General features: G+C 51.9%; 1 protein-coding gene across 10 annotated transcripts; it reads right to left on the reverse strand.

The window, feature by feature from the left end:
- Positions 1-2,980: 2,980 nt before the first annotated feature.
- Positions 2,981-18,428, reverse strand: PLA2G15 (phospholipase A2 group XV). Of its 10 annotated transcripts, none has more exons than XM_064273862.1 (8): positions 18,292-18,428; positions 15,691-15,809; positions 15,178-15,254; positions 13,988-14,144; positions 7,715-7,833; positions 7,374-7,472; positions 6,688-6,912; positions 2,981-4,914 (listed from the first exon to the last, which is right to left on the reverse strand). In XM_064273862.1, the coding sequence occupies exons 2-8, from the start codon at positions 15,732-15,734 to the stop codon at positions 4,403-4,405; spliced, it is 1,233 nt and encodes a 410-aa protein (XP_064129932.1). In that variant the 5' UTR covers positions 15,735-15,809; positions 18,292-18,428; the 3' UTR covers positions 2,981-4,402. The 10 variants fall into 10 exon arrangements, with proteins under 10 accessions (XP_064129932.1, XP_064129930.1, XP_064129931.1 ...); XM_064273860.1 differs by lacking the exon at positions 18,292-18,428 and adding an exon at positions 17,779-17,893; XM_064273861.1 differs by lacking the exon at positions 18,292-18,428 and adding an exon at positions 17,725-17,836.
- Between the last annotated feature and the right edge of the window lie 344 nt (positions 18,429-18,772).

Below are 18,772 nucleotides of genomic sequence, written 5' to 3' on the forward strand. Positions count from 1 at the left end.
AGGCGCCGTCTCCGTGAGGGCCGCGCTCAAGCAACCGCATATGCGTCCCCGGCCTCTGCGTGCGGATGCCGGTCAACCCCCAGCAGGGCCATGCTGGAGTCCACGCGGCCGTGACCTGAGCCAAGCCACCCTCGCTGGACTGCACCGCCATTCCCAGGCCCTGCAGGGAGCTATATGGCTACGCTCACGTGGGAGCGCTAAATGGCCCCCTCGCCCGGTTTCTATCTGGCCTGGGTCCCACATTCGGGGAGCCCCATACAGCTCACAGGGGAAGAAGCGCTAAACAGCTTCTACACCCAGGTCACAGCAGACCCTGGGCCGAGGGACCCTATGAAGACACACAGACCGGACTTTTCTTCCCATACTCACAGCTCAGGCCTGCCCACGTGGGCCCTCGCAGACACAAAGACAGTCCCTGCTCCCACAGCCAATTCCAGACCTACCTGGGGCTCAAGCCTGAGGACATTTTTCAGTCCTCATCTTCCCTGACCCTGCTGACACCTCTTGAGGGAGCTGTTGTCCTCCTCTCCCTCTGGCTGTTCCTCCTCTGCCTTTTCTGGTAGCTCTGGGGCTCTGCCAGGGCCTTCTAACCTCCTGGGCAGCAGAGCCCTCTCCCTTAGCTTCCCTTCAACACATCTCAGGTGCTGACCATCTCCCTGGCCAGAGTCATCCCCTCCAGACAGTTTATAACTGCACATCTCTGGTTCCTGACTGACTACACCCAAACCTCTCAATTCCCCACACCCACTGACCCAAACAGAGATGGGAAGCACCCTGGACTGTTTCCTCTTCCACAGGCCCTGTGACCCATGATTTTCTTCTCCCTAGCCACACCTGGCAGCTCTGGTGGTACAGTGGCTGAGAGCTCTGTCTGCTAACCAAAAGGTCCATAGTTCGAATCTACCAGCTGTTCCTTGGAAACCTAATGGGGCAGTTCTACTCTGTTCTATAGGGTGGGGCAGTTCTACTCTGTCCTGTAGAGTTGAAATCAACTCAACAGCAACAAGTTTGGATTTTGGTTTTAGCCACACTGGGATAAGAAGCCCCGGTGGTGCAGTGGTTAAGAGCTTGCTTGGCTAACTGAAAAGTTACAGGTTCAAATCCCTTAGCTGCTCCATGGGAGAAAGATGTGGTAGTCTGCATCCATGAAGATTATAGCCGTGGAAACCCTATGGGACAGTTCTACTTTGTCCTATAGGGTCGCTATGAGTTGGAATCAACTTGATGGCAACAAGTTTGGGTTTTGGGGACACTGCCACAACCCCCCATAGCTTCCAGCCCCTATTCTGCTCCCTCCAACCCATCCCCTGAAGAGGATCCCCCTAAAATACAGGATGGAATGACTTTGTATCTCCCTTGCCTAAGCCCTTCTAGCCCCGTCACCATAGCCCTAAGATGATGATCAGAACCCTTGAGGAAGCCTTAGCTGGTGCTGCCCTTGTTGTGCCCTCTCCCTGGAATATCTTAGGTGTAGATGAGTGTGTATTTGGAGTCATTAGAATCTGACCCTTTGCTCCTGACATGTTTTCTCCTGCCTCCCTGGTCAGGCAGAAAGAGGACCCTAGACACTTTTGTGTCACTCAGTGGCAGCCAATTCACATATCCTTGCAACAGCTGCATACAGCATCTCCAATTCCCAGACCTCTGGCTTCACTCTCTCTCAAACCCAGTTACAGCCACCCACTGAGCACCAAGCATTGAGTCAGACAATCCCCAGCAACATCAATGTTCCTCAGGACCACCCTGAAAGGTACATTTAGTCAACCCCATTCTTTAGATGAGAAAACAGGCTCAAGGTCAGGTGAATCCCTGGGCAACTTGGCTGGAGCTGATAGAGCTAGGATTTGAACCCAGGTCTGCTGATCCTGAAGTCTGCTCTGATTCCATGCTCCCCCTCTGCTGTTGTGAAACCAAGGGTGGCAGAGGGTCTGAAACAGGTCAGGGAGGAGTGAGTGGCTGCAGGGCCACCACAAGAGTGGCATACATGGATGGGTAGTGGGGTACAGCCAAGCCGAGCATGGCCTGGGAATGAGTTTGCTCCCTTTCATCTAACTGAGGCCAGCAAGGCCAGAGCTGCACGAGGACCTGTGTATCCTGAGAGTCCCTTGCCATTCTCTGGAAAGCCCCTTCCTTCCACGTTTGATTTATAACCTGTGGCGGGGGGGGGGGGGGGGGGGGGGAGCGGTTCAGAGCGCCCTCTGGTGGCCAAATGTGTATTGACGGTTAGAGCCTGGACTGGCAAGAATCTGTGGAGAACTAGGCGGGAACTGGCACTCCTACTACCCCCACAGGCCCCAGGCTCCGGACCAAAATATTCAAGCTGGACCCCATCCCTACATACGTCTTTCCACCTCAGATGTTATCTCTGTTTCTTTATCCCTGTCCAAATCTCTGTGTCTATCTCCATTTGGTCCCCAGTCTCTCTGTCACTATCTCTATCCATTTCTCTTAGTCAATCTGTATCTCCAGTCATACCAATCTCAGCCAGGTCTCTCTTCCTTCTCAGTCTCTCTGTCCCCAAAGACAGAGAGGTGGTGGGCAAATGAGCCTGAAGAAGCAAAAAGGACGGGTGATGTCCTAATTTTAGGTTCAAAAGATGTTAAGAACTACAAGTTGTGGGAAGACAGAAGGCTGGGAAAGGAAGTGCAACCAGGGTGACCTGCAGGACTGTCCTTGGCCCCTAGCTCTGAGGTGGCATATGAGGCCTGCTAAGCAGGAAGGGGCAGGGGGAGGGCAGGAGCTACATTCCAATAGGAGTGGTTCAGATTTTGAGTCTAGGAAGGGAGTTGGATTCCAAGAAATGGGGCAGCTCTCAGGGGCAGGAGAATGAAGCCCAAAGAGGGGCACAGAGCCCATGCCTCAGTGCTGAGAGAACCCATCAAAGCCCCAGTGAAGATCCCCCCCGATCACCTTCCTCTCTAAGCCCTCTCACCCCTCTGCCACCTCCCTCCCCTCATGCCAGAGCAGAGCCTAGGCCAGGTACCTTACAGCATCCAGAATACTTTTATTGCTGAAATTGTGATACAGCTGCTTAGAGCCCCATCCAGGGCCCACTGCTCAGGAACAAAGGGAGAGACAGACATCAGGGATGTATGCAATGGAGAAAATTCAGCTCCACAGAAACCTTGTGGGAGAGCACCACAGGCCGGTGTCACGGTCCCTGAATGTAGCCTGGGGGCCCCACCTTAGAAGCTGGACCCAAGTCTCAGCCTATAGCCAGTCATCCACTTGGACCCCTTTGCCACCAGGGCAGGCCCAGATCCTCCATTCCTGCTATCATGGGGAGGCTCACAAAGCACCTCTGGAGCAGAGAGAAAACCTCCAGGAGAGCCCCCAAGGCACCTGGCTGTCAAAGGGGTAACCTACCAGCCTACTCAAGTTTCTGGGCTAGTCCCTATGGACTGAACACCACTCAGCAGAAGCCTCACCTCCTCTCACCCTGGGCCAGCCTATTTGGATACTGGAGAGCCCCTAGGGCAGGTGGCAGTGTGGTGGTGGGTTAGTGGGAGGGCAGTTCGAGGAAACTTTGGGCAGCCTTGGTGCTTCCCTGAGCTGCATTTCTCCACAAGCACCTAGAAGGTCATGGCACTGGGCTCTGCTCTCATCCCTGGACCACAATTCCAGGGCAAAGGGAATTAGCATCAATACTGTGGTCAACAGCCCGAATGACAGGATCAGAGGCCCTGGGATACAGTTCCCAGAACTGGGGGGCCATGTGCTGCCCCATCCTGAGCCCCCACTCAGGCCTGGCTAGGCTGCTTTTGGAGGTGAGGGAGGTTGGAATGAATGCCCAAGCGCCTGGGAACCATGGAGAACACAATAATCCACCTCAGCTCCAGAGGGAATGGGCCGCCCCCAAGAAGCTATAGACAGACTGCCAAGGAGCTAGGCCACAGGCGCCAGCAGTTCCAGTACGTATGGCCAGTAGTAGGCCTACATGGACCTGGAGCTATGGCCAGTATGTGGGAGGTATCACCCTAAGGGCCAATAACCCACCCCTGGACTCTTGGTAGAAAGGACCACAGCTCAGTAACACCCCTCACAAGAAATCTGAGGTGCCAGGGGATTGTAGGCAAGTATGATTAGGCCATAGGGGCAGGAGGAACACATGGCCCTGGAGTTGGGGATTGAGACCAGGTGCCAGCCAATCCACCTTGCAGAGGCAGTCCTGAAGCCACAACAATTCCACCAGCAGCAGGATTCTTTTTATCAAAGGTTCCTTGAGTTTAGACATGACTTCTTCCTTCTTCACGCCCACACAAGGAGGATAAAAAGCAACATTTCACACTATAAGACCCAGGGCCTTGGATGGTTGGTAATAAACCCGTGGGCCACAACAGCCCCAGAGGCCAAGAGAAGCAGCTGTGGCCAAGTCATTCAGTAGTGCTGCCTGGCACTGGAATCAGGGCCCGAGGAGCACGCGTTTCAGATAGGCCAGGGTGGTGGTATTGACCAGCATCTCAATGTGCTCGCTGCCTGGCAGTGCCAGCAATGACACTTGCTGCTCCTGGTGCCCACGCCAGGCCTGGCACTGCAGCGAGCTCTGCAGGTTCACAGTGCCATCACCGTTGCCAAAGTAGATTTTAGGGTCTCGGTCGGGGAAGCTCTCATAGTAGAAGGAGTCTGGTGTGGGGACCCCGGTGCCATAGAGGCAGTGCAGTTGCACACCAGGTGGAATCGTGGCATCGACCAGCCCCTCTGTGTCCTGCCGCATGAGCCAGCCATCCTCAAAGCCAATGTCCTGGAAGAACTGGCGATAGTCCCGCAGTGTGTAGTTGGTTGTGGGTGTGCGCACAAATACCTTCTTAGGTGACCAGGTATAGTTGTAGGGCAGCATCCAGCTGGTAGAGACGGCAGACCGCTGCTGTTCCCGGATCTTCAGTGACTCAATCACCGGGATCCGGTTGTTGTCCCCTGCAGGGAAAGGGTTCTGGTCAGTCTGTGCTCGGGAATGCAAACTGGCTGTAAGCATGCTCACCACCAGGTCCCCTGCCAGACCAATCTAGTGGCCCTGTCAACACTGCAGCAGCTCCACGCTTTTATCATCAACACGTGATAACAACCATCCCTAAATTAGCTTTTTTTGCTTCCCTTAATTTTGCTACATCTGGAAAGCACAGAACCATGGCTTTTTTTTTTTTTTTTTTTTTCATATTTAGTCACCAGGGATTTAGGCAGCACACACCCACAGAGTGATTTACTGTTTCCTCATCTGTAAATGGTTCTCTCCTCCGTGCACTTTTCACTGTGGCCGTGGGCACTGACCATGTCTGAGGTGAAGCAGCAGGTTGGCAGCCCAGAAACACATTCCTCTCTTTTTTTACACTGAGCTGTTTTTCCTTTCCTCGGCTTACCCTGCATTCATCCGGCCCTGGTCTCATCCCACCCACCTGCCTGTGTGCGGACCTGGGCAGCCAAGCCTGCTGGAGATAAGGCAGGAAGGGAGGCTGCAGACAGAGCCACAGTCCTCAGCAAGCGGGAGTGTGAATAACACAAACACACCCATCAGCCAGTAGGGCTTCTAAGGGATGAGCTGGAGTTTGGGAGCAGGGGCTTCTGACCGGTCCTTGACCCATGATGACACATTACCCCACCCTGTACCTGAAAGCGGAGAGGCTTCCTTGACTGACTGTAGGGCCTGAGCTTTGCCTGGTCCCTGGTTCTAGAACCCCTAAAAAAGAAAAGCCCCTAGGGGTCCATGGGCCACCCCCTACTCCCAGACTGCCAGGGCCTGACAGAACAGTTCCCCAGCATCTGAAGCAAAGCTCTAAGGGGGCTGATGGGGGAGCTGTGAAAGGGACCGGGGCCTGAACTCCCCCATGACCCCATCTCAGACTCAAGAGGTGACCGTGTCTGTCCCTCCAGGTACAGACAGGGCAGAGTAGGCTGGGATAAGCCCTCACCCTATATCTGAGGCTCTGACCCCCAAGTCCATTGTTCAGCCAACCCAAGGTAACTGCTGGGAGAGGCACCAGCCCTGACCAATATACTGATCAGGCAGTCCCAGTGACTTGAGGAAGAAGCTTATCAGACACAGCCCTGGCTCACTACTCCCCTAGTGAGAGGCAATAGGGGTCCCATCCAGTCCCAGTCCTGCCTACAGCTACAGCTGGCAGGTAGAATGAGGAGGGACAATTGGAAAGAAGGCAGCTTTCCCAATGACCAGGTACGCAGGCCCAGCCAGGTTGCACTTGCTTCCTCCCTGTGTTACCCACAGAAGTAAATGAGGCTCCCCTGCCCACAGATGGAGATGCAACTCATGAATAGGAAACTAGAGTCCAAATTTCCTCCTCTGGAGAAAGGCGGGGATGAAGAAGTGAGGATGAGAGTAAGAAGGAGGGAAAAGGCTTCCCCCAAAGAACTTTGGGTCAAACCAAGTTAGGTTAGTCAGGCCTCAGCAGAGAGAGAGAGAGAGAGTATGTGTGTGTATGTGTGTCCAACACTTATGCCACTGAGTGTACTTGCTATAAGAAACTTATAAGGGTGATTGTCTAGAGAAGGTAGAATTAGCACTCTTCTTAGATTCTCTTTTAGGAAAAATGTTTGAAAAAGAATGCCACTCTGGAGCAAGACGGGTGCTGAGCCAAGACAAGAGACATGAGAGTGGCCGAGGAGGGCATGGTGGAGGGAAAGAGAGGATGGCATCACCAGCACCAGCACCCCATGCTGGGCCAGGGAGGGTCTTACCTGAGGCCAGGACACGCAGGGTCTTGGCCACGCCCCCCCAGGGCGCACCCAGTGCCACGAAGGCACAGATATACTTGTCCTTCCAGGCCTGCGGCTGCTGCTGCAGAAAGTAGAGTGTGTACATGTTGCCCATGCTGTGGGCAACCAGCACCACAGGGCCCCCGTACAGCTGGTGCATCTCCTCGATCATCTTGCGAAGGGCCAGGAAGTAGGGCCCATTTTCATCTGCAGGCCAGAGCCAGGCAGGGGTCAGGCAGGAAAGGTTCTGGGCCCCAAACCACTGACTATTTCTTAGGTCAGACCCAGGTCTGGGTGAGTGAAGAGAGTGCTAGAATTGAGGTGAGAATGACCTGGTTTCTCCATGTTTCCATGAATGGAGGAGACAAAGGGGCTCCATGTCTCCACCTCAGCCTCTTTAGCTCTCCCCAGGGCTCATACGCCCAGAGGTCCTGAGGTGAGGGATGGGGAAGGACATGGACAAGACTGATCAGGTGTGATGGCTGTGACCTCTCACCCCCCATCTCACTGCCCAACACTTCAGGGGGGAAGGGGACATCGTGGCTGCTTACTCTGGGCTGGATGCCAGGGGCCTGTGGGGAAAGGGAGAGCCCAGAGCCTACGGTGTCTGTGACTTCCTTGTCCCCACCTCCCAAGACCTCAGGGAGGGGAAGAGAATGGTTGCTTACTTGGGGCTCGGCGCCAGTCATAGGGGGCCCCCCGGACATCCTCACCCCGTGTATAGCCCCAGCCCACAAGGCTCTCTACCATGGTGTGGAAATAGGAACCTGTGGACAGAAATGCACAAGATTAGAGAGGTGACAGCCAACACCAGCCACCCACAACTCCCCTGCGAATGAGACTGTGACATCTACTGCAGAGAGGTCACTGGAGGAGTGCTATAGGGCTCTACACCTACACAAGTCAGAGACAGCTCATGGGCTGTCTCCCTCAAACTGACAGGGTTCTTCCCACTTCCAGCAGAACCCCTAGTCCTATGCTCTAGGGGGCATAAGTGAGGGCTACATACCCACACTGCTTCTGCTGGGATCCAGAAACTCCAGCGAAAAGGTCTGTCCAAAGCCAGGGACACGCACATCCACACCATCAGGGAACTGTGTGGCCCGAGACGTTCCATTGTAGATCAGCCTGTCACGAGGGGATACTAAGCTGGTAAACTAGAGGTAACACTTAGTTTGGTATGACCCAATACTTTGCCATTTTCTGAGCCATACCCCTCTCCCGTCCCCAGATCTGGTCAGATGTATAGTGGAGACAAAAAAGTAATAAAACAAGTTTGTAAAACACAGATCGGAGTAATCATATCCAAATGAGAACTCCCACCAAGGTTCACTCCAAAGACCCTGACACTGGAACACTGTCAAGGCAACAGTCCCTTCTCCTTGATGTCACCTGCCCAAGAATGAGGATACTCATCTGAAAAACCCCCATGGCCATGGACCTAGTTGGGAGAAGGAAGGGCTAGTCCTGGCCCTCCCATGAACACACTTGACCCCAAGAGACAGTCTAAATCACAGGTACCCATCACCGCATCACCACAAATCTAGTTCCTGCCACCCACCACAACAAGTCAAAGGAGATGGTAAGCACAGTGCACAACAGAACCAGACAAGAAAGACCTGCCTCAGGGCTTGAGTGCCTACGGCCTCTGTGTGCCATCCCTTCACCCACCCAGGGTGGAGGAGGGGGCAAGGCCTAGAGAAAGGATGGGAAAGCACGAGAAAGGGCTTGTACAGACCCAGGTAGGTACAGCTGGCTCCCACTTTTTCTGGACATTAGACCCAGGAACCAGCCTCCCTCCCCCTCACACCATCTGCACTAAACAAGGGGCACAGTGGGCAGCTCCCACCTTCATTACTAACTGCGTGGTAAGGATCAGCATGAATCCAATTCCCAAAGTGTGGAAATAGATCCAGTCTTCACCTTCCCACTTCTCCATCCTTGTCTCCAGCCTCTCAGCCCCAGCTAGGTCAGAGCTCACACGTTAGAAAGACACCTTCTTTCAGACACCAAACAGGAAGATGCGAGCCCCTGCTGGAAGAGGCATGGGGGAGGGGGGACTGCATCGAGGTGGGCACTTGCCCAGGCACAAGTCCAAGGGGGTACCAGACAAGGTACAGAACGACTTTCCGAGGTGTCACAAATATGAAAGGAGCCTGACTAAGGCAGCCGGACAAGAAGGAGGAAGGCATTTCTGCTGATGTGGTGCTGCTACAATGTCTATTCATCTTGAAATTGGGGGGTGGCGCACAACTTAGAGATTGCCCCTCCATGCTCAAATTGTCAGGAAGCAGGGAAGAGTGCAACTTAGAGATTACCCCTGAACACACATTACCCTCATTACACCCCGCCTGCTGGCTCTCATTGACACTGTGGGTTCATTAATTTGCTGGAATGACCCACAGAATTCATGGAGAGTACAGCATACTTACGCTACAGCTTTATTACAGCCAAAAAGAATACAAACAGAAGAGACACATAGGGTGAGGTCTGGGAGCGGTCTCCGTGTTGAGCTTCTAAGTCCAAACAGGGATGCGCCACCCTCTCCCGTGCTCGATCACCAAGCAGGAAGTTCCATCTGAGCCTTAGGGCTCAAGGTTCTTGGCCTCACCAAGTGGCCAAGACAGATTACATCATGCCTCCTCAGGCTTAGCACCAAGCTCCCAGATGTCCCTCTTGGTCTGGTAAGCCCCTACTCATTAGCGTCAGGCATTGGTCTGGCTAGACAGAACCAAGAACAAAGGCCAAATTGCTTTTTGCAAGGTGATTCCACACCTTGCACCATCCATGGAGGAATGGAACAAGCTATGTCCACGTGTATAGAGACCAAAGTTTATTAGTGGTTACCAGGGCAGGAGGGAAGGGGAAAGGGGGGTTACTGCTTATTGTTATGGATTGAATTGTGTCCCCCAAAAATGTGCATCAATTTGGTTAGGCCATGATTCCCAGTATTGTGTGATTGTTCACCGTTTTGTCATCCGATGTGATTTTCCTATGTGTTGTAAATTCTACCTCTATGATGTTAGTAAGGCAGGATTACAGGCAGTTATGTTAAAGAGGAAGAAGCCAATCTACAAGATTAGGTTATATCTTGGTCGATCTCTTTTGAGATATAAATGAAAGAAGCAAGCAGAGAGACAGGGGGACCTCATATCACCAAGAAAGTAGTGCCAGGAGCAGAGCATGTCCTTTGGACCCAGAATCCCCGTGCTGAGAAGCTCCTAGTTCAGTGGAAGAGTGATGACAAGGACCTTCCTCCAGACCCAACAGAGAGAGAAGGCCTTCAGCTGGAGCAAACACCCCGAATTTGGATTTCTAGCCTACAAGACTGTGAGACCCTGGTGGCTTAGTGGTTAAGAGCTATGGATACTAACCAAAAGGCTGGCAGTTTGTTCGAATCCACCAGGCACTCCTTGGAAACCCTATGGGGCAGTTCTACCCTGTCCTATAGGGTCGCTATGAGTTGGAATCAACTCAATAGCAATAAGTTAGACTGTGATAGAATAAACTGTGTGTTGAACCCATCCATTTGTGGTATTTCTGTTACAGCAGCACTAGATACTAAGACACTTACAGAGAACTGAATTTCGGGTTATGGCGATAGAAAAATAGCATTAAGGATAGGGCTCCACAGCCGATTATTTTAAGAGTGCTGTCAATAAGTTGTACACCTGTAAAAAGTTGAATTGGCAAAAGGTGTATGATACGTATATTTACAACAACAAAAAGAGAGTAGCAGCTGAGGCTACTTATGTACAGCCAAACATCTCTTGGGATTTGGTTCCTTGGTTTGCAGGTTTAGGGTCATGGTTTCATGGAACATCCCAGTTAAATTGGTCTAATAATATGTTTAGTGCTTCTGTTTTACCTCCTACTTCCTTGCATAGTGCCTGGGGTCTTAAAAACTTGCAAGCTGCAATTCGAAGCACAACAATTGGTCTCTATTCGCCTAGTGCAACAGAGGAAGAAGAGTCAGGAGTAGGAGGAAATGGAATGTGTTGCTAATTATCTCCATGAACAATTGTCTCCTTTGCCATGAGACCAGGAGCCCTGGTGGTGCAATGGTTAAAGAGCTCAGATGCTAACCAGAAGGTCAGCAGTACAAACTCATCAGCTGCTCCACAGGAGAAAGATGTGGCTGTCTGCTTCCATAAAGATTTACAGCCTTGGAAACCCTATGGGGCAGTTCTACTCTGTCCTACAGGTTGCTATGAGTCGGAATCAACTTGATGGCAGTGGGTTTGGTTGGGTTTTGGCTATGAGACCAGAAGAACTGGATGGTGCTGGGCTACCATAACTGAATATTTTACCCAAAGATTCTACAGAAGAATCCTGATCAAAAGAAGGAAAGTGTAGAGCAGAATTTCAAATTATTGTGGAATCTAGACTTTCTGGAGCCATAAAGCTGGATGAACCCACAAAACTATTGCCCTGAGATAATTCTGAAACCTTAAGCCAAAAATATTCCCTGAAGTCTTCTTAAAACCAAACGATAGGTTAGCTTAACTAGTAAAAAATCTCTGCCTTGAGCATTATGTTAAGATCTATCTATATGGGATCAAACTGACAACAGTAACTCTAAGATTAGGTAGGAAATTTAGGGGGTAGTAAATTTATGTTAATGGGGGAGGAACAACTCAGAAAAGAGGGGGTGAGAATGGTTGCACAACTTGAAAAATGTAATCAATGTCACTAAATTGTACATGTAGAAACAGTTGCATTGAGTTCAATTTTGCTTTGGCTTTCCAGAACAATTTCCTACACTTGGCTGGGGGGCCATCTGGGATAAGCTACAGATTGCCCTGTTGAGAGGAGGCTCCCAGGATATTTATACTATTGTTGGGGATCATGTCAACTTTCTGTTCTGGAAAGCCAAAGCGGCCTTGTGGTGTGTGGAAGTCTAAGCAGGTCAGAGGACTAATGAAGGCAGACAAGCCCCTCTCAGCACCAGCCTGCCCCTCCAATTGGTCATGGCTCTGGTGCAAAAATAGAAATGCAGATCAACAGCCCAAAAATAACCCTGAATCACACACAGAGAAGGAAAGAGCCCACGAAAGCAGGCATCATAAACAACAGGGAAGGGCAAGGTGCCTGAAGAACTAGCTAGCACGCCCACAGAAAAAACTTCTAATTTTTAAGGCTCCATTTAGCTCAAATCTTTCTTTTCTTTTTCTTTTTTTTTTCTTTTTTTAAATATTTAACAATTTCTATACACACTATTCGGTGACACTGGTTACACTTTCCACAATGTGTCAGCATTCTCATTATTTCCATTCTGGTTGTTCCTTAATCTAGTTTCCTCTCTCTTCCCCTTACCTCCGATATTTGGTCTAGGGTAAATGTTGACCTTTAGGTCTCACGTAGATGATTGTTTAGAGGAGCACAGTATACTCACAGGGGATGATATTTATTTTATGAGTCACTCTGTCTTTTGACTGATAGGTGACCACTGGGAGTAGTTTGAGTTTCAAGCTTAAGGGGTATCCCAGGGTGACAAGTCTCATAGGGTCCTCTAGTCTCTACTGGCCCAGTAAGTCTGGCCTTTTTTTAGGAATTTGAATTATGCTCCACATTTTTCTCCCATTCTATCCAGGACCATCTATTGCATCCCTGGTTGGAACGGTCAGCGGTGGTAGCCAAGCACCATCTAGTTCTTCTGCTCTCAAGGTACGTGAGGCCATAGTTCATGTAGACTATTAGCCCTGTAGACTAGTTTCTTCTTCGAGTCTTTGGTTTTCTTCTTTCTCTTTTGCTCCAGACACACAGAAACCAAGAGTTGTATTTTAGGTGGCCACCCGCAAGCATTTAAGACCCCAGACACTACTCACCAAACTAGGATGTAGAACATTATCTTTGCAAGCTACGTTATGCCAATTGACCAAGTTGGCCCCTGAGATTATGGTCCTAAGCCCTCAAACCTAGTAACCCAATCCTGCGAGATATTTGGTTATGTCTAGGAAGTATCCATAATTGTGTCCCCTATGTGCTTTATTTTATATATAAATATATATGTTGCACAAACACGTATATACATTTTCCTACAGAAATACCTATACGTGCATACCGTATATTCATATGTGCTTACCTACACATAGATAAGCATAGATATCTACTTATGTAACCACTCACATATTTCTTGGTTGTTATTACAGCAAAAGCCTTTCTTGAGCACTAACTGTATTCCTGGCTTCAATACTATAAAGATACAACAGAGACATGGTCCCTGCCTTCAGGTTGCTTAGTCTGAGAGAACTTCAGCTCAGTCACACAATTCTGGGTGTGACTCTTGGTTCTGCCACTTATCAGCTGAGTGGCCCTAAGCAATTTTGTAACCTCTTTGAACTTCCCAGATTTCTTCATCTGTAAAACAGGTTAAACAACAGTACCTGCTTCACAGGGAGGTTGTAAGGCTAAATAAAATAAAGTACATAAAATGTACAGTGTCTACATTCAATAAACTGTCATTCTCATTCTGTTATTATCTTATTATCAGGGAAACATCCTTGGAAACAAAGTTTGGCATGGTGTGAGGAGTAGAGGAAACATTCGAGCGGCCTTGGGAAAGGAGGAGTTAACAGCTCTGGGGCTAGGCAGGGGAGACTTCACAGAAGGACTAAGTCAGGTTTCAAAGGCTGAATGAATGTCCCATTGCCATCGAATCGATTCTGACTCATAGCAACCCTGTAGGACACAGCAGAAATGCCCAATAGGGTTTCCAAGGCTGTAATCTATACGGAAGCAGACTGCCACATCTTTCTCCCTCAGAGCAGCTGGTGGGTTAGAACCACCGGCCTTTCAGTTAGCAGCCAAGTGCTTAACTGTTTTGCTACTAGGGCTCCTGTGAAAGGGTGTAGGAAGATGGAATTTCGGAGCAAAAGAATAGCATGTGGAAAGGCATGGAGATAAGGCACGCCCCAGAAAGAACAGGCAGCAGGAGGAGCAAGAGTGGGCAGCTCACAGGCAAGGGCAGGGGTTGGTGCCATGCTGAGCCTATGAAGAAGGGCTGCAGCATAGAAACCATGTGTGGAATATGGCTCTGAGAGGCAAAGCAAAGCCTGAACTGGAGAGGGCAGAGAAAAGGTGTAAGGACAAGAGCAGCAGGAAGGGAAGTCCTGTCTGGGAGAGTACAGAGGCGATGCTAACCAGATTGAGGGAGTGGGGTGGGAGAGAGGTCAATGACTTTGGGGTTTCTTGAGGTAGGGATGACATGAAAAGGGGCTCTGGAGGCCTCTCTGAGTTCCACTGGTGAGCAGCACTCTAAGCATATGCCCCTCACTCTTACCTGATATTGTCAATCCAGCAGTCAATGATGACAGGCAGCAGCATTTCGAGGTTAAGCCACAGTGTGAAGTAGCTGTCTGTCTTCTTGGAGCAGAGGTAGTGCACGACCGTTGGCTTGTCCAGCTTCGCCTCCAGCTGGTTGCCCAAATCACCAGGCACTGCAGGGGGCATAGGGCATCCATGAGGCCCTAAGCGTGACAGGCTGGAGACCCCTGAAAACCTTGGAAATGCAGCAGATCTCCCCCTCCCCAAGAACAACAGATAACATGGCAGATCTCCCCCTTTCCACACTTGAAACTGAAGATAGTACCAGGGGCAGGAAAGCCAGAGAGCAGAGACCTTGACCCAGAGGTTAGCACCAGCCTGTTTTCCCTTCCGTATCTTCTGAAATCGCCAGGGCACCATATCCACACAGAAAAGCTGCCACTGCTGTGTGGCCCACCGCAGTGCAACAGAAGCCTACAGGCACATACCCCACGGGGGCTTGTGAGGGATCTGGCATGTTTTGGGGAGGCCTCTGACACTCTTCCCAACCCCAAACCAAAAAAACCAAACCCACTGCCGTCAAGTCGATTCCAACTCATAGCAACCCAATAGGACAGAGTAGAACTGCCCCATAGAGTTTGCAAGGAGCACCTGGTGGATTTGAACTGCTGACCTTTCAGTTAGCAGGCATAGCACTTATCCACTACACCACTAGGGTTTCCTTCCCAACCCCAGGTAAAGTGAATTCCCTAGATCTGCCCTGGCACATGCTCCTGGCCATTCAGATTATTAGAAGGGGGTTCAGGCACAGGTCACTTCTCCATGCTCACCTGTTAAATGAGATCTTGTATTGGATCACCCCCCCCCCCCCGCAAAAACACACAGGTCTCTCTACACGATTTCTGCAGCTCAGCTGAGAGCTGTGGCTGGGAGGAGCTGGGAGACCCCTCTGAGTTCTAGAATCCCCAAAGATTAGCCAAGGATATAGCCTTGTCATCAACTACACAACTTCAAGGATTAAGCTCAAATGCTCCCCCCCCGCCGCCCCCCACAGCAATCCCAGGCTACAAACAGGGTTGGCAGAGCCTGATTCACCCTGAGAGAGGGAGTAGGGAACAGGACAGAACACTAAGCCACTTCACCAAGCAAAACTGAATCCAGAGAAGGTGGAAGGCTTGTGGAGGGAGATGATGAACAGAAACACACCTAAGAGAAGCTCATACTGGTATCTTCCAGCCTCCTGAGGTCTCCAGGCCTCATCAAGTCCAGAGTTCAGTAAGGTCCTAGAGGGTAGATCACCTTGAAGGACCCAGCATCTGGGCACACCTAGACCCTATGTCAGAAACAGCTATCCTGAAACAACACACCATTCTAGCCACAGTCCCATGGGGGTAACTGTGGCCAGGCCTCTAGGAAGAACTCCCTCCACCTCAGCTGGCCTATCAAGTCCCTCGGGCCCCTGTGACACTGAAACCCATCCATGTTGCCCCACTGCCTAGCATGCAAGGCCCTTCACAGTCTACTTACTCCTATTGACCTTTCAGGTTTCACCTGCTCCCATATACTATGTCGTGAACACCTCCCAAACACAGCTCCACTTCGATTCCATGAACAACCAGTGCTTGATTCTCTTGTTCATTTATTGGGCGCCAACTAGGTGTGCCGGGTGTGCCCTCCCTGGGGACCATCCCACAGTGTCGAGAGAGGTGAAGCCTTCACCTCCCTTTATGATGTGGACGCAGAGGGGTGGAGACCTCCAGCATGATGTGGGTGTAGACTCTGGATGACACGCCTGTGAACCGGGCAGGGCAGTGCAGAGACCTTGGTCACTGGCTCCACTAAAGAGGAAACAGTCAAAAGGGGAAGTCACCAGATCTGCTTTGCCTGGATATCCTTTGCCCTGGTCAGGCCTGTATGACCCCGAAAAATAGCAGAGACTGCTTCCTGACCCATTCTGTGCCCAGAAGTAGGACAACAGCCATCCACATACCTTTCCTCCCCAATAACACTGGGAGGAGGTCATCCTTATTATCCCCACTTTACAGATGTGCAGACTGAGGCTGGAAGAGGTGACAATGGCTTGCTTACAGTCCATTCCCCCTGCCCAGGGTCTTCTGTATCACTTTTCCCTACTATGTGCCCAGGAACAGCTCATCTGCTGTCTACTGCAGGCTCTCTCAGGGTTAATGCCAGCAGCCTCACTCCCTGAGAACTCAGGCAGGTTAGGATCCCAGCTGTTCTGTGACTCTGGGCAGTGCCTGAGGTACCTCTGATGTGACCTAGGATAACTAAGGACTGAAGGTATTAATGAGTGTAGAATTAGCATCAATCCCAATAACAAAGGTATGAGGCATGGACTGCCTGCTTCCAATGCCACATCCATCACTCAGAACACCACAGGTCCATTCCTGGCTCCCTGCACCCCCTAGGATAAAATCCAGATGTCCTAAACCAGTCATGAGACCTGTACAATCCACCCCTCCCCCCACCTCCATTCCAGCCAGTCTCCTTCACATGTAGTTCCCTCTGCCTAGAACTGTCTCCTGGCCTCATCTCCAGCTTTACACTCCAGGAAGCATTCCCTAACACCTACCCATACAGGCTGGGGTGGTGGATTCTCTGTGCTTGTTCAACACAGACCTCATCTCTGGGGATCATTGTTAGACCCACCCTGCAAGCTTAGGGAAGACAGGGTCAAGTCTGCCCAAATCCCAGGATGAACCTGGGCCCAGCATCCCCCTGGAACATGTACTGGCCTGGAGGTCCTGGTGGGGGATCCCTTGCCCACCAACCTACCCTTCTATGATCTGCATCACCCGCATTAAAATACCCCAGCAAACACAGCATGGGCTTCATGCTGCAGCAGACTCAGTATGTCATTATGCCTCAGTATGCCTCTGCTCTCAGGAGTCCCGGCTGGCCACCCACACACCAGTTCTGGGTGGGAGTGATGGCCTGAAGGAGGCACCCAAGGCCCCACAGACAGAGGCCTCACCCCTGCCAGCCACCACAGGAAGACACTGTGGCTCCTGCAGGGTTGCTTTATCTGGGATGGGGGCCAGAGTAAGTGGCCAGGGAAAGGGCAGACAGGGGAGGTCCTCAGCCCCAGCCCCAACACAGCCTGATCCAACTAAGTCAGGGTCTAGGGTTAGAGCGCAGGCTTGTGGATGAACAGTCCCTGACATCTACCTGTTCATGGCCCCTGGCCCAACCCTTACCTCTATCTTCAGTTACCCTCAATTTCCCTTGGGCCCCTCCCTCAGGCCCAATGCCATCCACTTAATAAGTTGAGGGGTGCAGGGTGAGCCTTGGAAGCCAGCTAGAAAAGCAATCCTTTCCCCCAAAGAGCTTCTTTTCAGTAATGCCCTCTGAAACCTGTGGGACTGGAAGAGGGGTGAGGGAGACAGCCTTCCAGCCAAGACAAGATGAGCCCTAAGGACCCATCTCTGAGGCCACCCAACATCCCTCACCAGCCTTCAGGAGCGGGGCCTTGGTCTTCCCAGCTAAGAAATGGGAATAAGAAGCAGCAGGGCTGGGGGTGATGTGGCCAGGCGGACCCATGGACAACGGTACGGGAACTCCTACCCACCCCCCATGCTGGACGGGAGCAGGTGGTGGGAGGCTGACCACACCCACGACCAGTGAGGTGGGGGGTGGAAAGATTGACTCCGGTGACAAAACAGATAAAAGGTAACAGGCTCCCCCACCCCGTGCTTAGAACAGATGCGGACGCGGAAGACAGCAACGACGCACCCCGTCAGTCCGGCAGGAGGGGCGGACAGACCCACTACCGAACGAGCGCCTCACCCAGCACCACCGGGGGATGACGTCGGGCCGGGAGCCCGGGGTCCGCGAGCAGCGTGAGCAGCAACAGGAGATCCAGAATGCCACCCGGTAGCAAGGCCGCGCGGTTAGGGCAGAGGCAGAGACCCATGGCGTGAGCCGGCGACTCGGGTCCAACATGCAGGTTCTGCGCTCCAGACTCGTGCCTAGGCCCTGCCGCCTGCTACGAGCTGAACCTCGCCACCCGCAGCAGCCCGCAGCCGCCGGGAGATCGGGGCCCGCCTCCCGCAAACAGCCTGCCAATAGCGACTTGCCGCCAGGCGCGACCCTCCCAGTCTAAGCTCGCCGCCCCGCCCCTGACTACCCCCAGGCTTGCCCCCATGACCGCGCTGCGCGCCGAGCGCATCGATCGATGGAGAAGCCGCAAGGCTCTCCTGCTGTCAGTCCCCGACCGGGCGGACCCAGCTCGAGGCTGATTTGCAGCAAACCGACCTCCAGTACCCGAAGTCCACGCTGTGCCACCCTCACCTCCCTGACCTGAAAGACCTGGAACGGGCCGGTCCGAGGGAGAACTCGGAGTCCAGTACTCGCCACTGTTGAGGAACAAAGCAAGGGAAAGAAAAGCCTAGGTTTGTCCGGGCCAACTCTTGGCCTTAAAGGACCAGGAACTGACCAGGACTGTTGTGCAACCCCAACTCTGTTTCTTTTCACCCTGCCCAGAGGGCACCTGGACTCAGCAACTCCCACCTAGGGACCCCCCCCCTCCAGTCTGCCCCAAGGTTAGGGATGCAGGTGGGACGAAGAGAGATTCCCTTCCAGAGTGAGAGGTCCCATCCTGCCCGTTTTAGGGGCGCGGAGTTTGGAGTCAACTGACCAGAAAGAGCAGTTGGGACTCAGGGTTGGGAGTTGGCTAGAGCCCCGATCCAACTCCATGGCCCATTTGCAAGTTCCCCTGCAGAGCAGGAGGGACAGCCGGAACTTGTGGTGGTCCCTCACTCCCACCCAGCACCAACCTGAA

This window comes from Loxodonta africana, chromosome 21, assembly GCF_030014295.1.
Source record: "Loxodonta africana isolate mLoxAfr1 chromosome 21, mLoxAfr1.hap2, whole genome shotgun sequence".
In the NCBI taxonomy this organism is placed as follows: domain Eukaryota; kingdom Metazoa; phylum Chordata; class Mammalia; order Proboscidea; family Elephantidae; genus Loxodonta; species Loxodonta africana.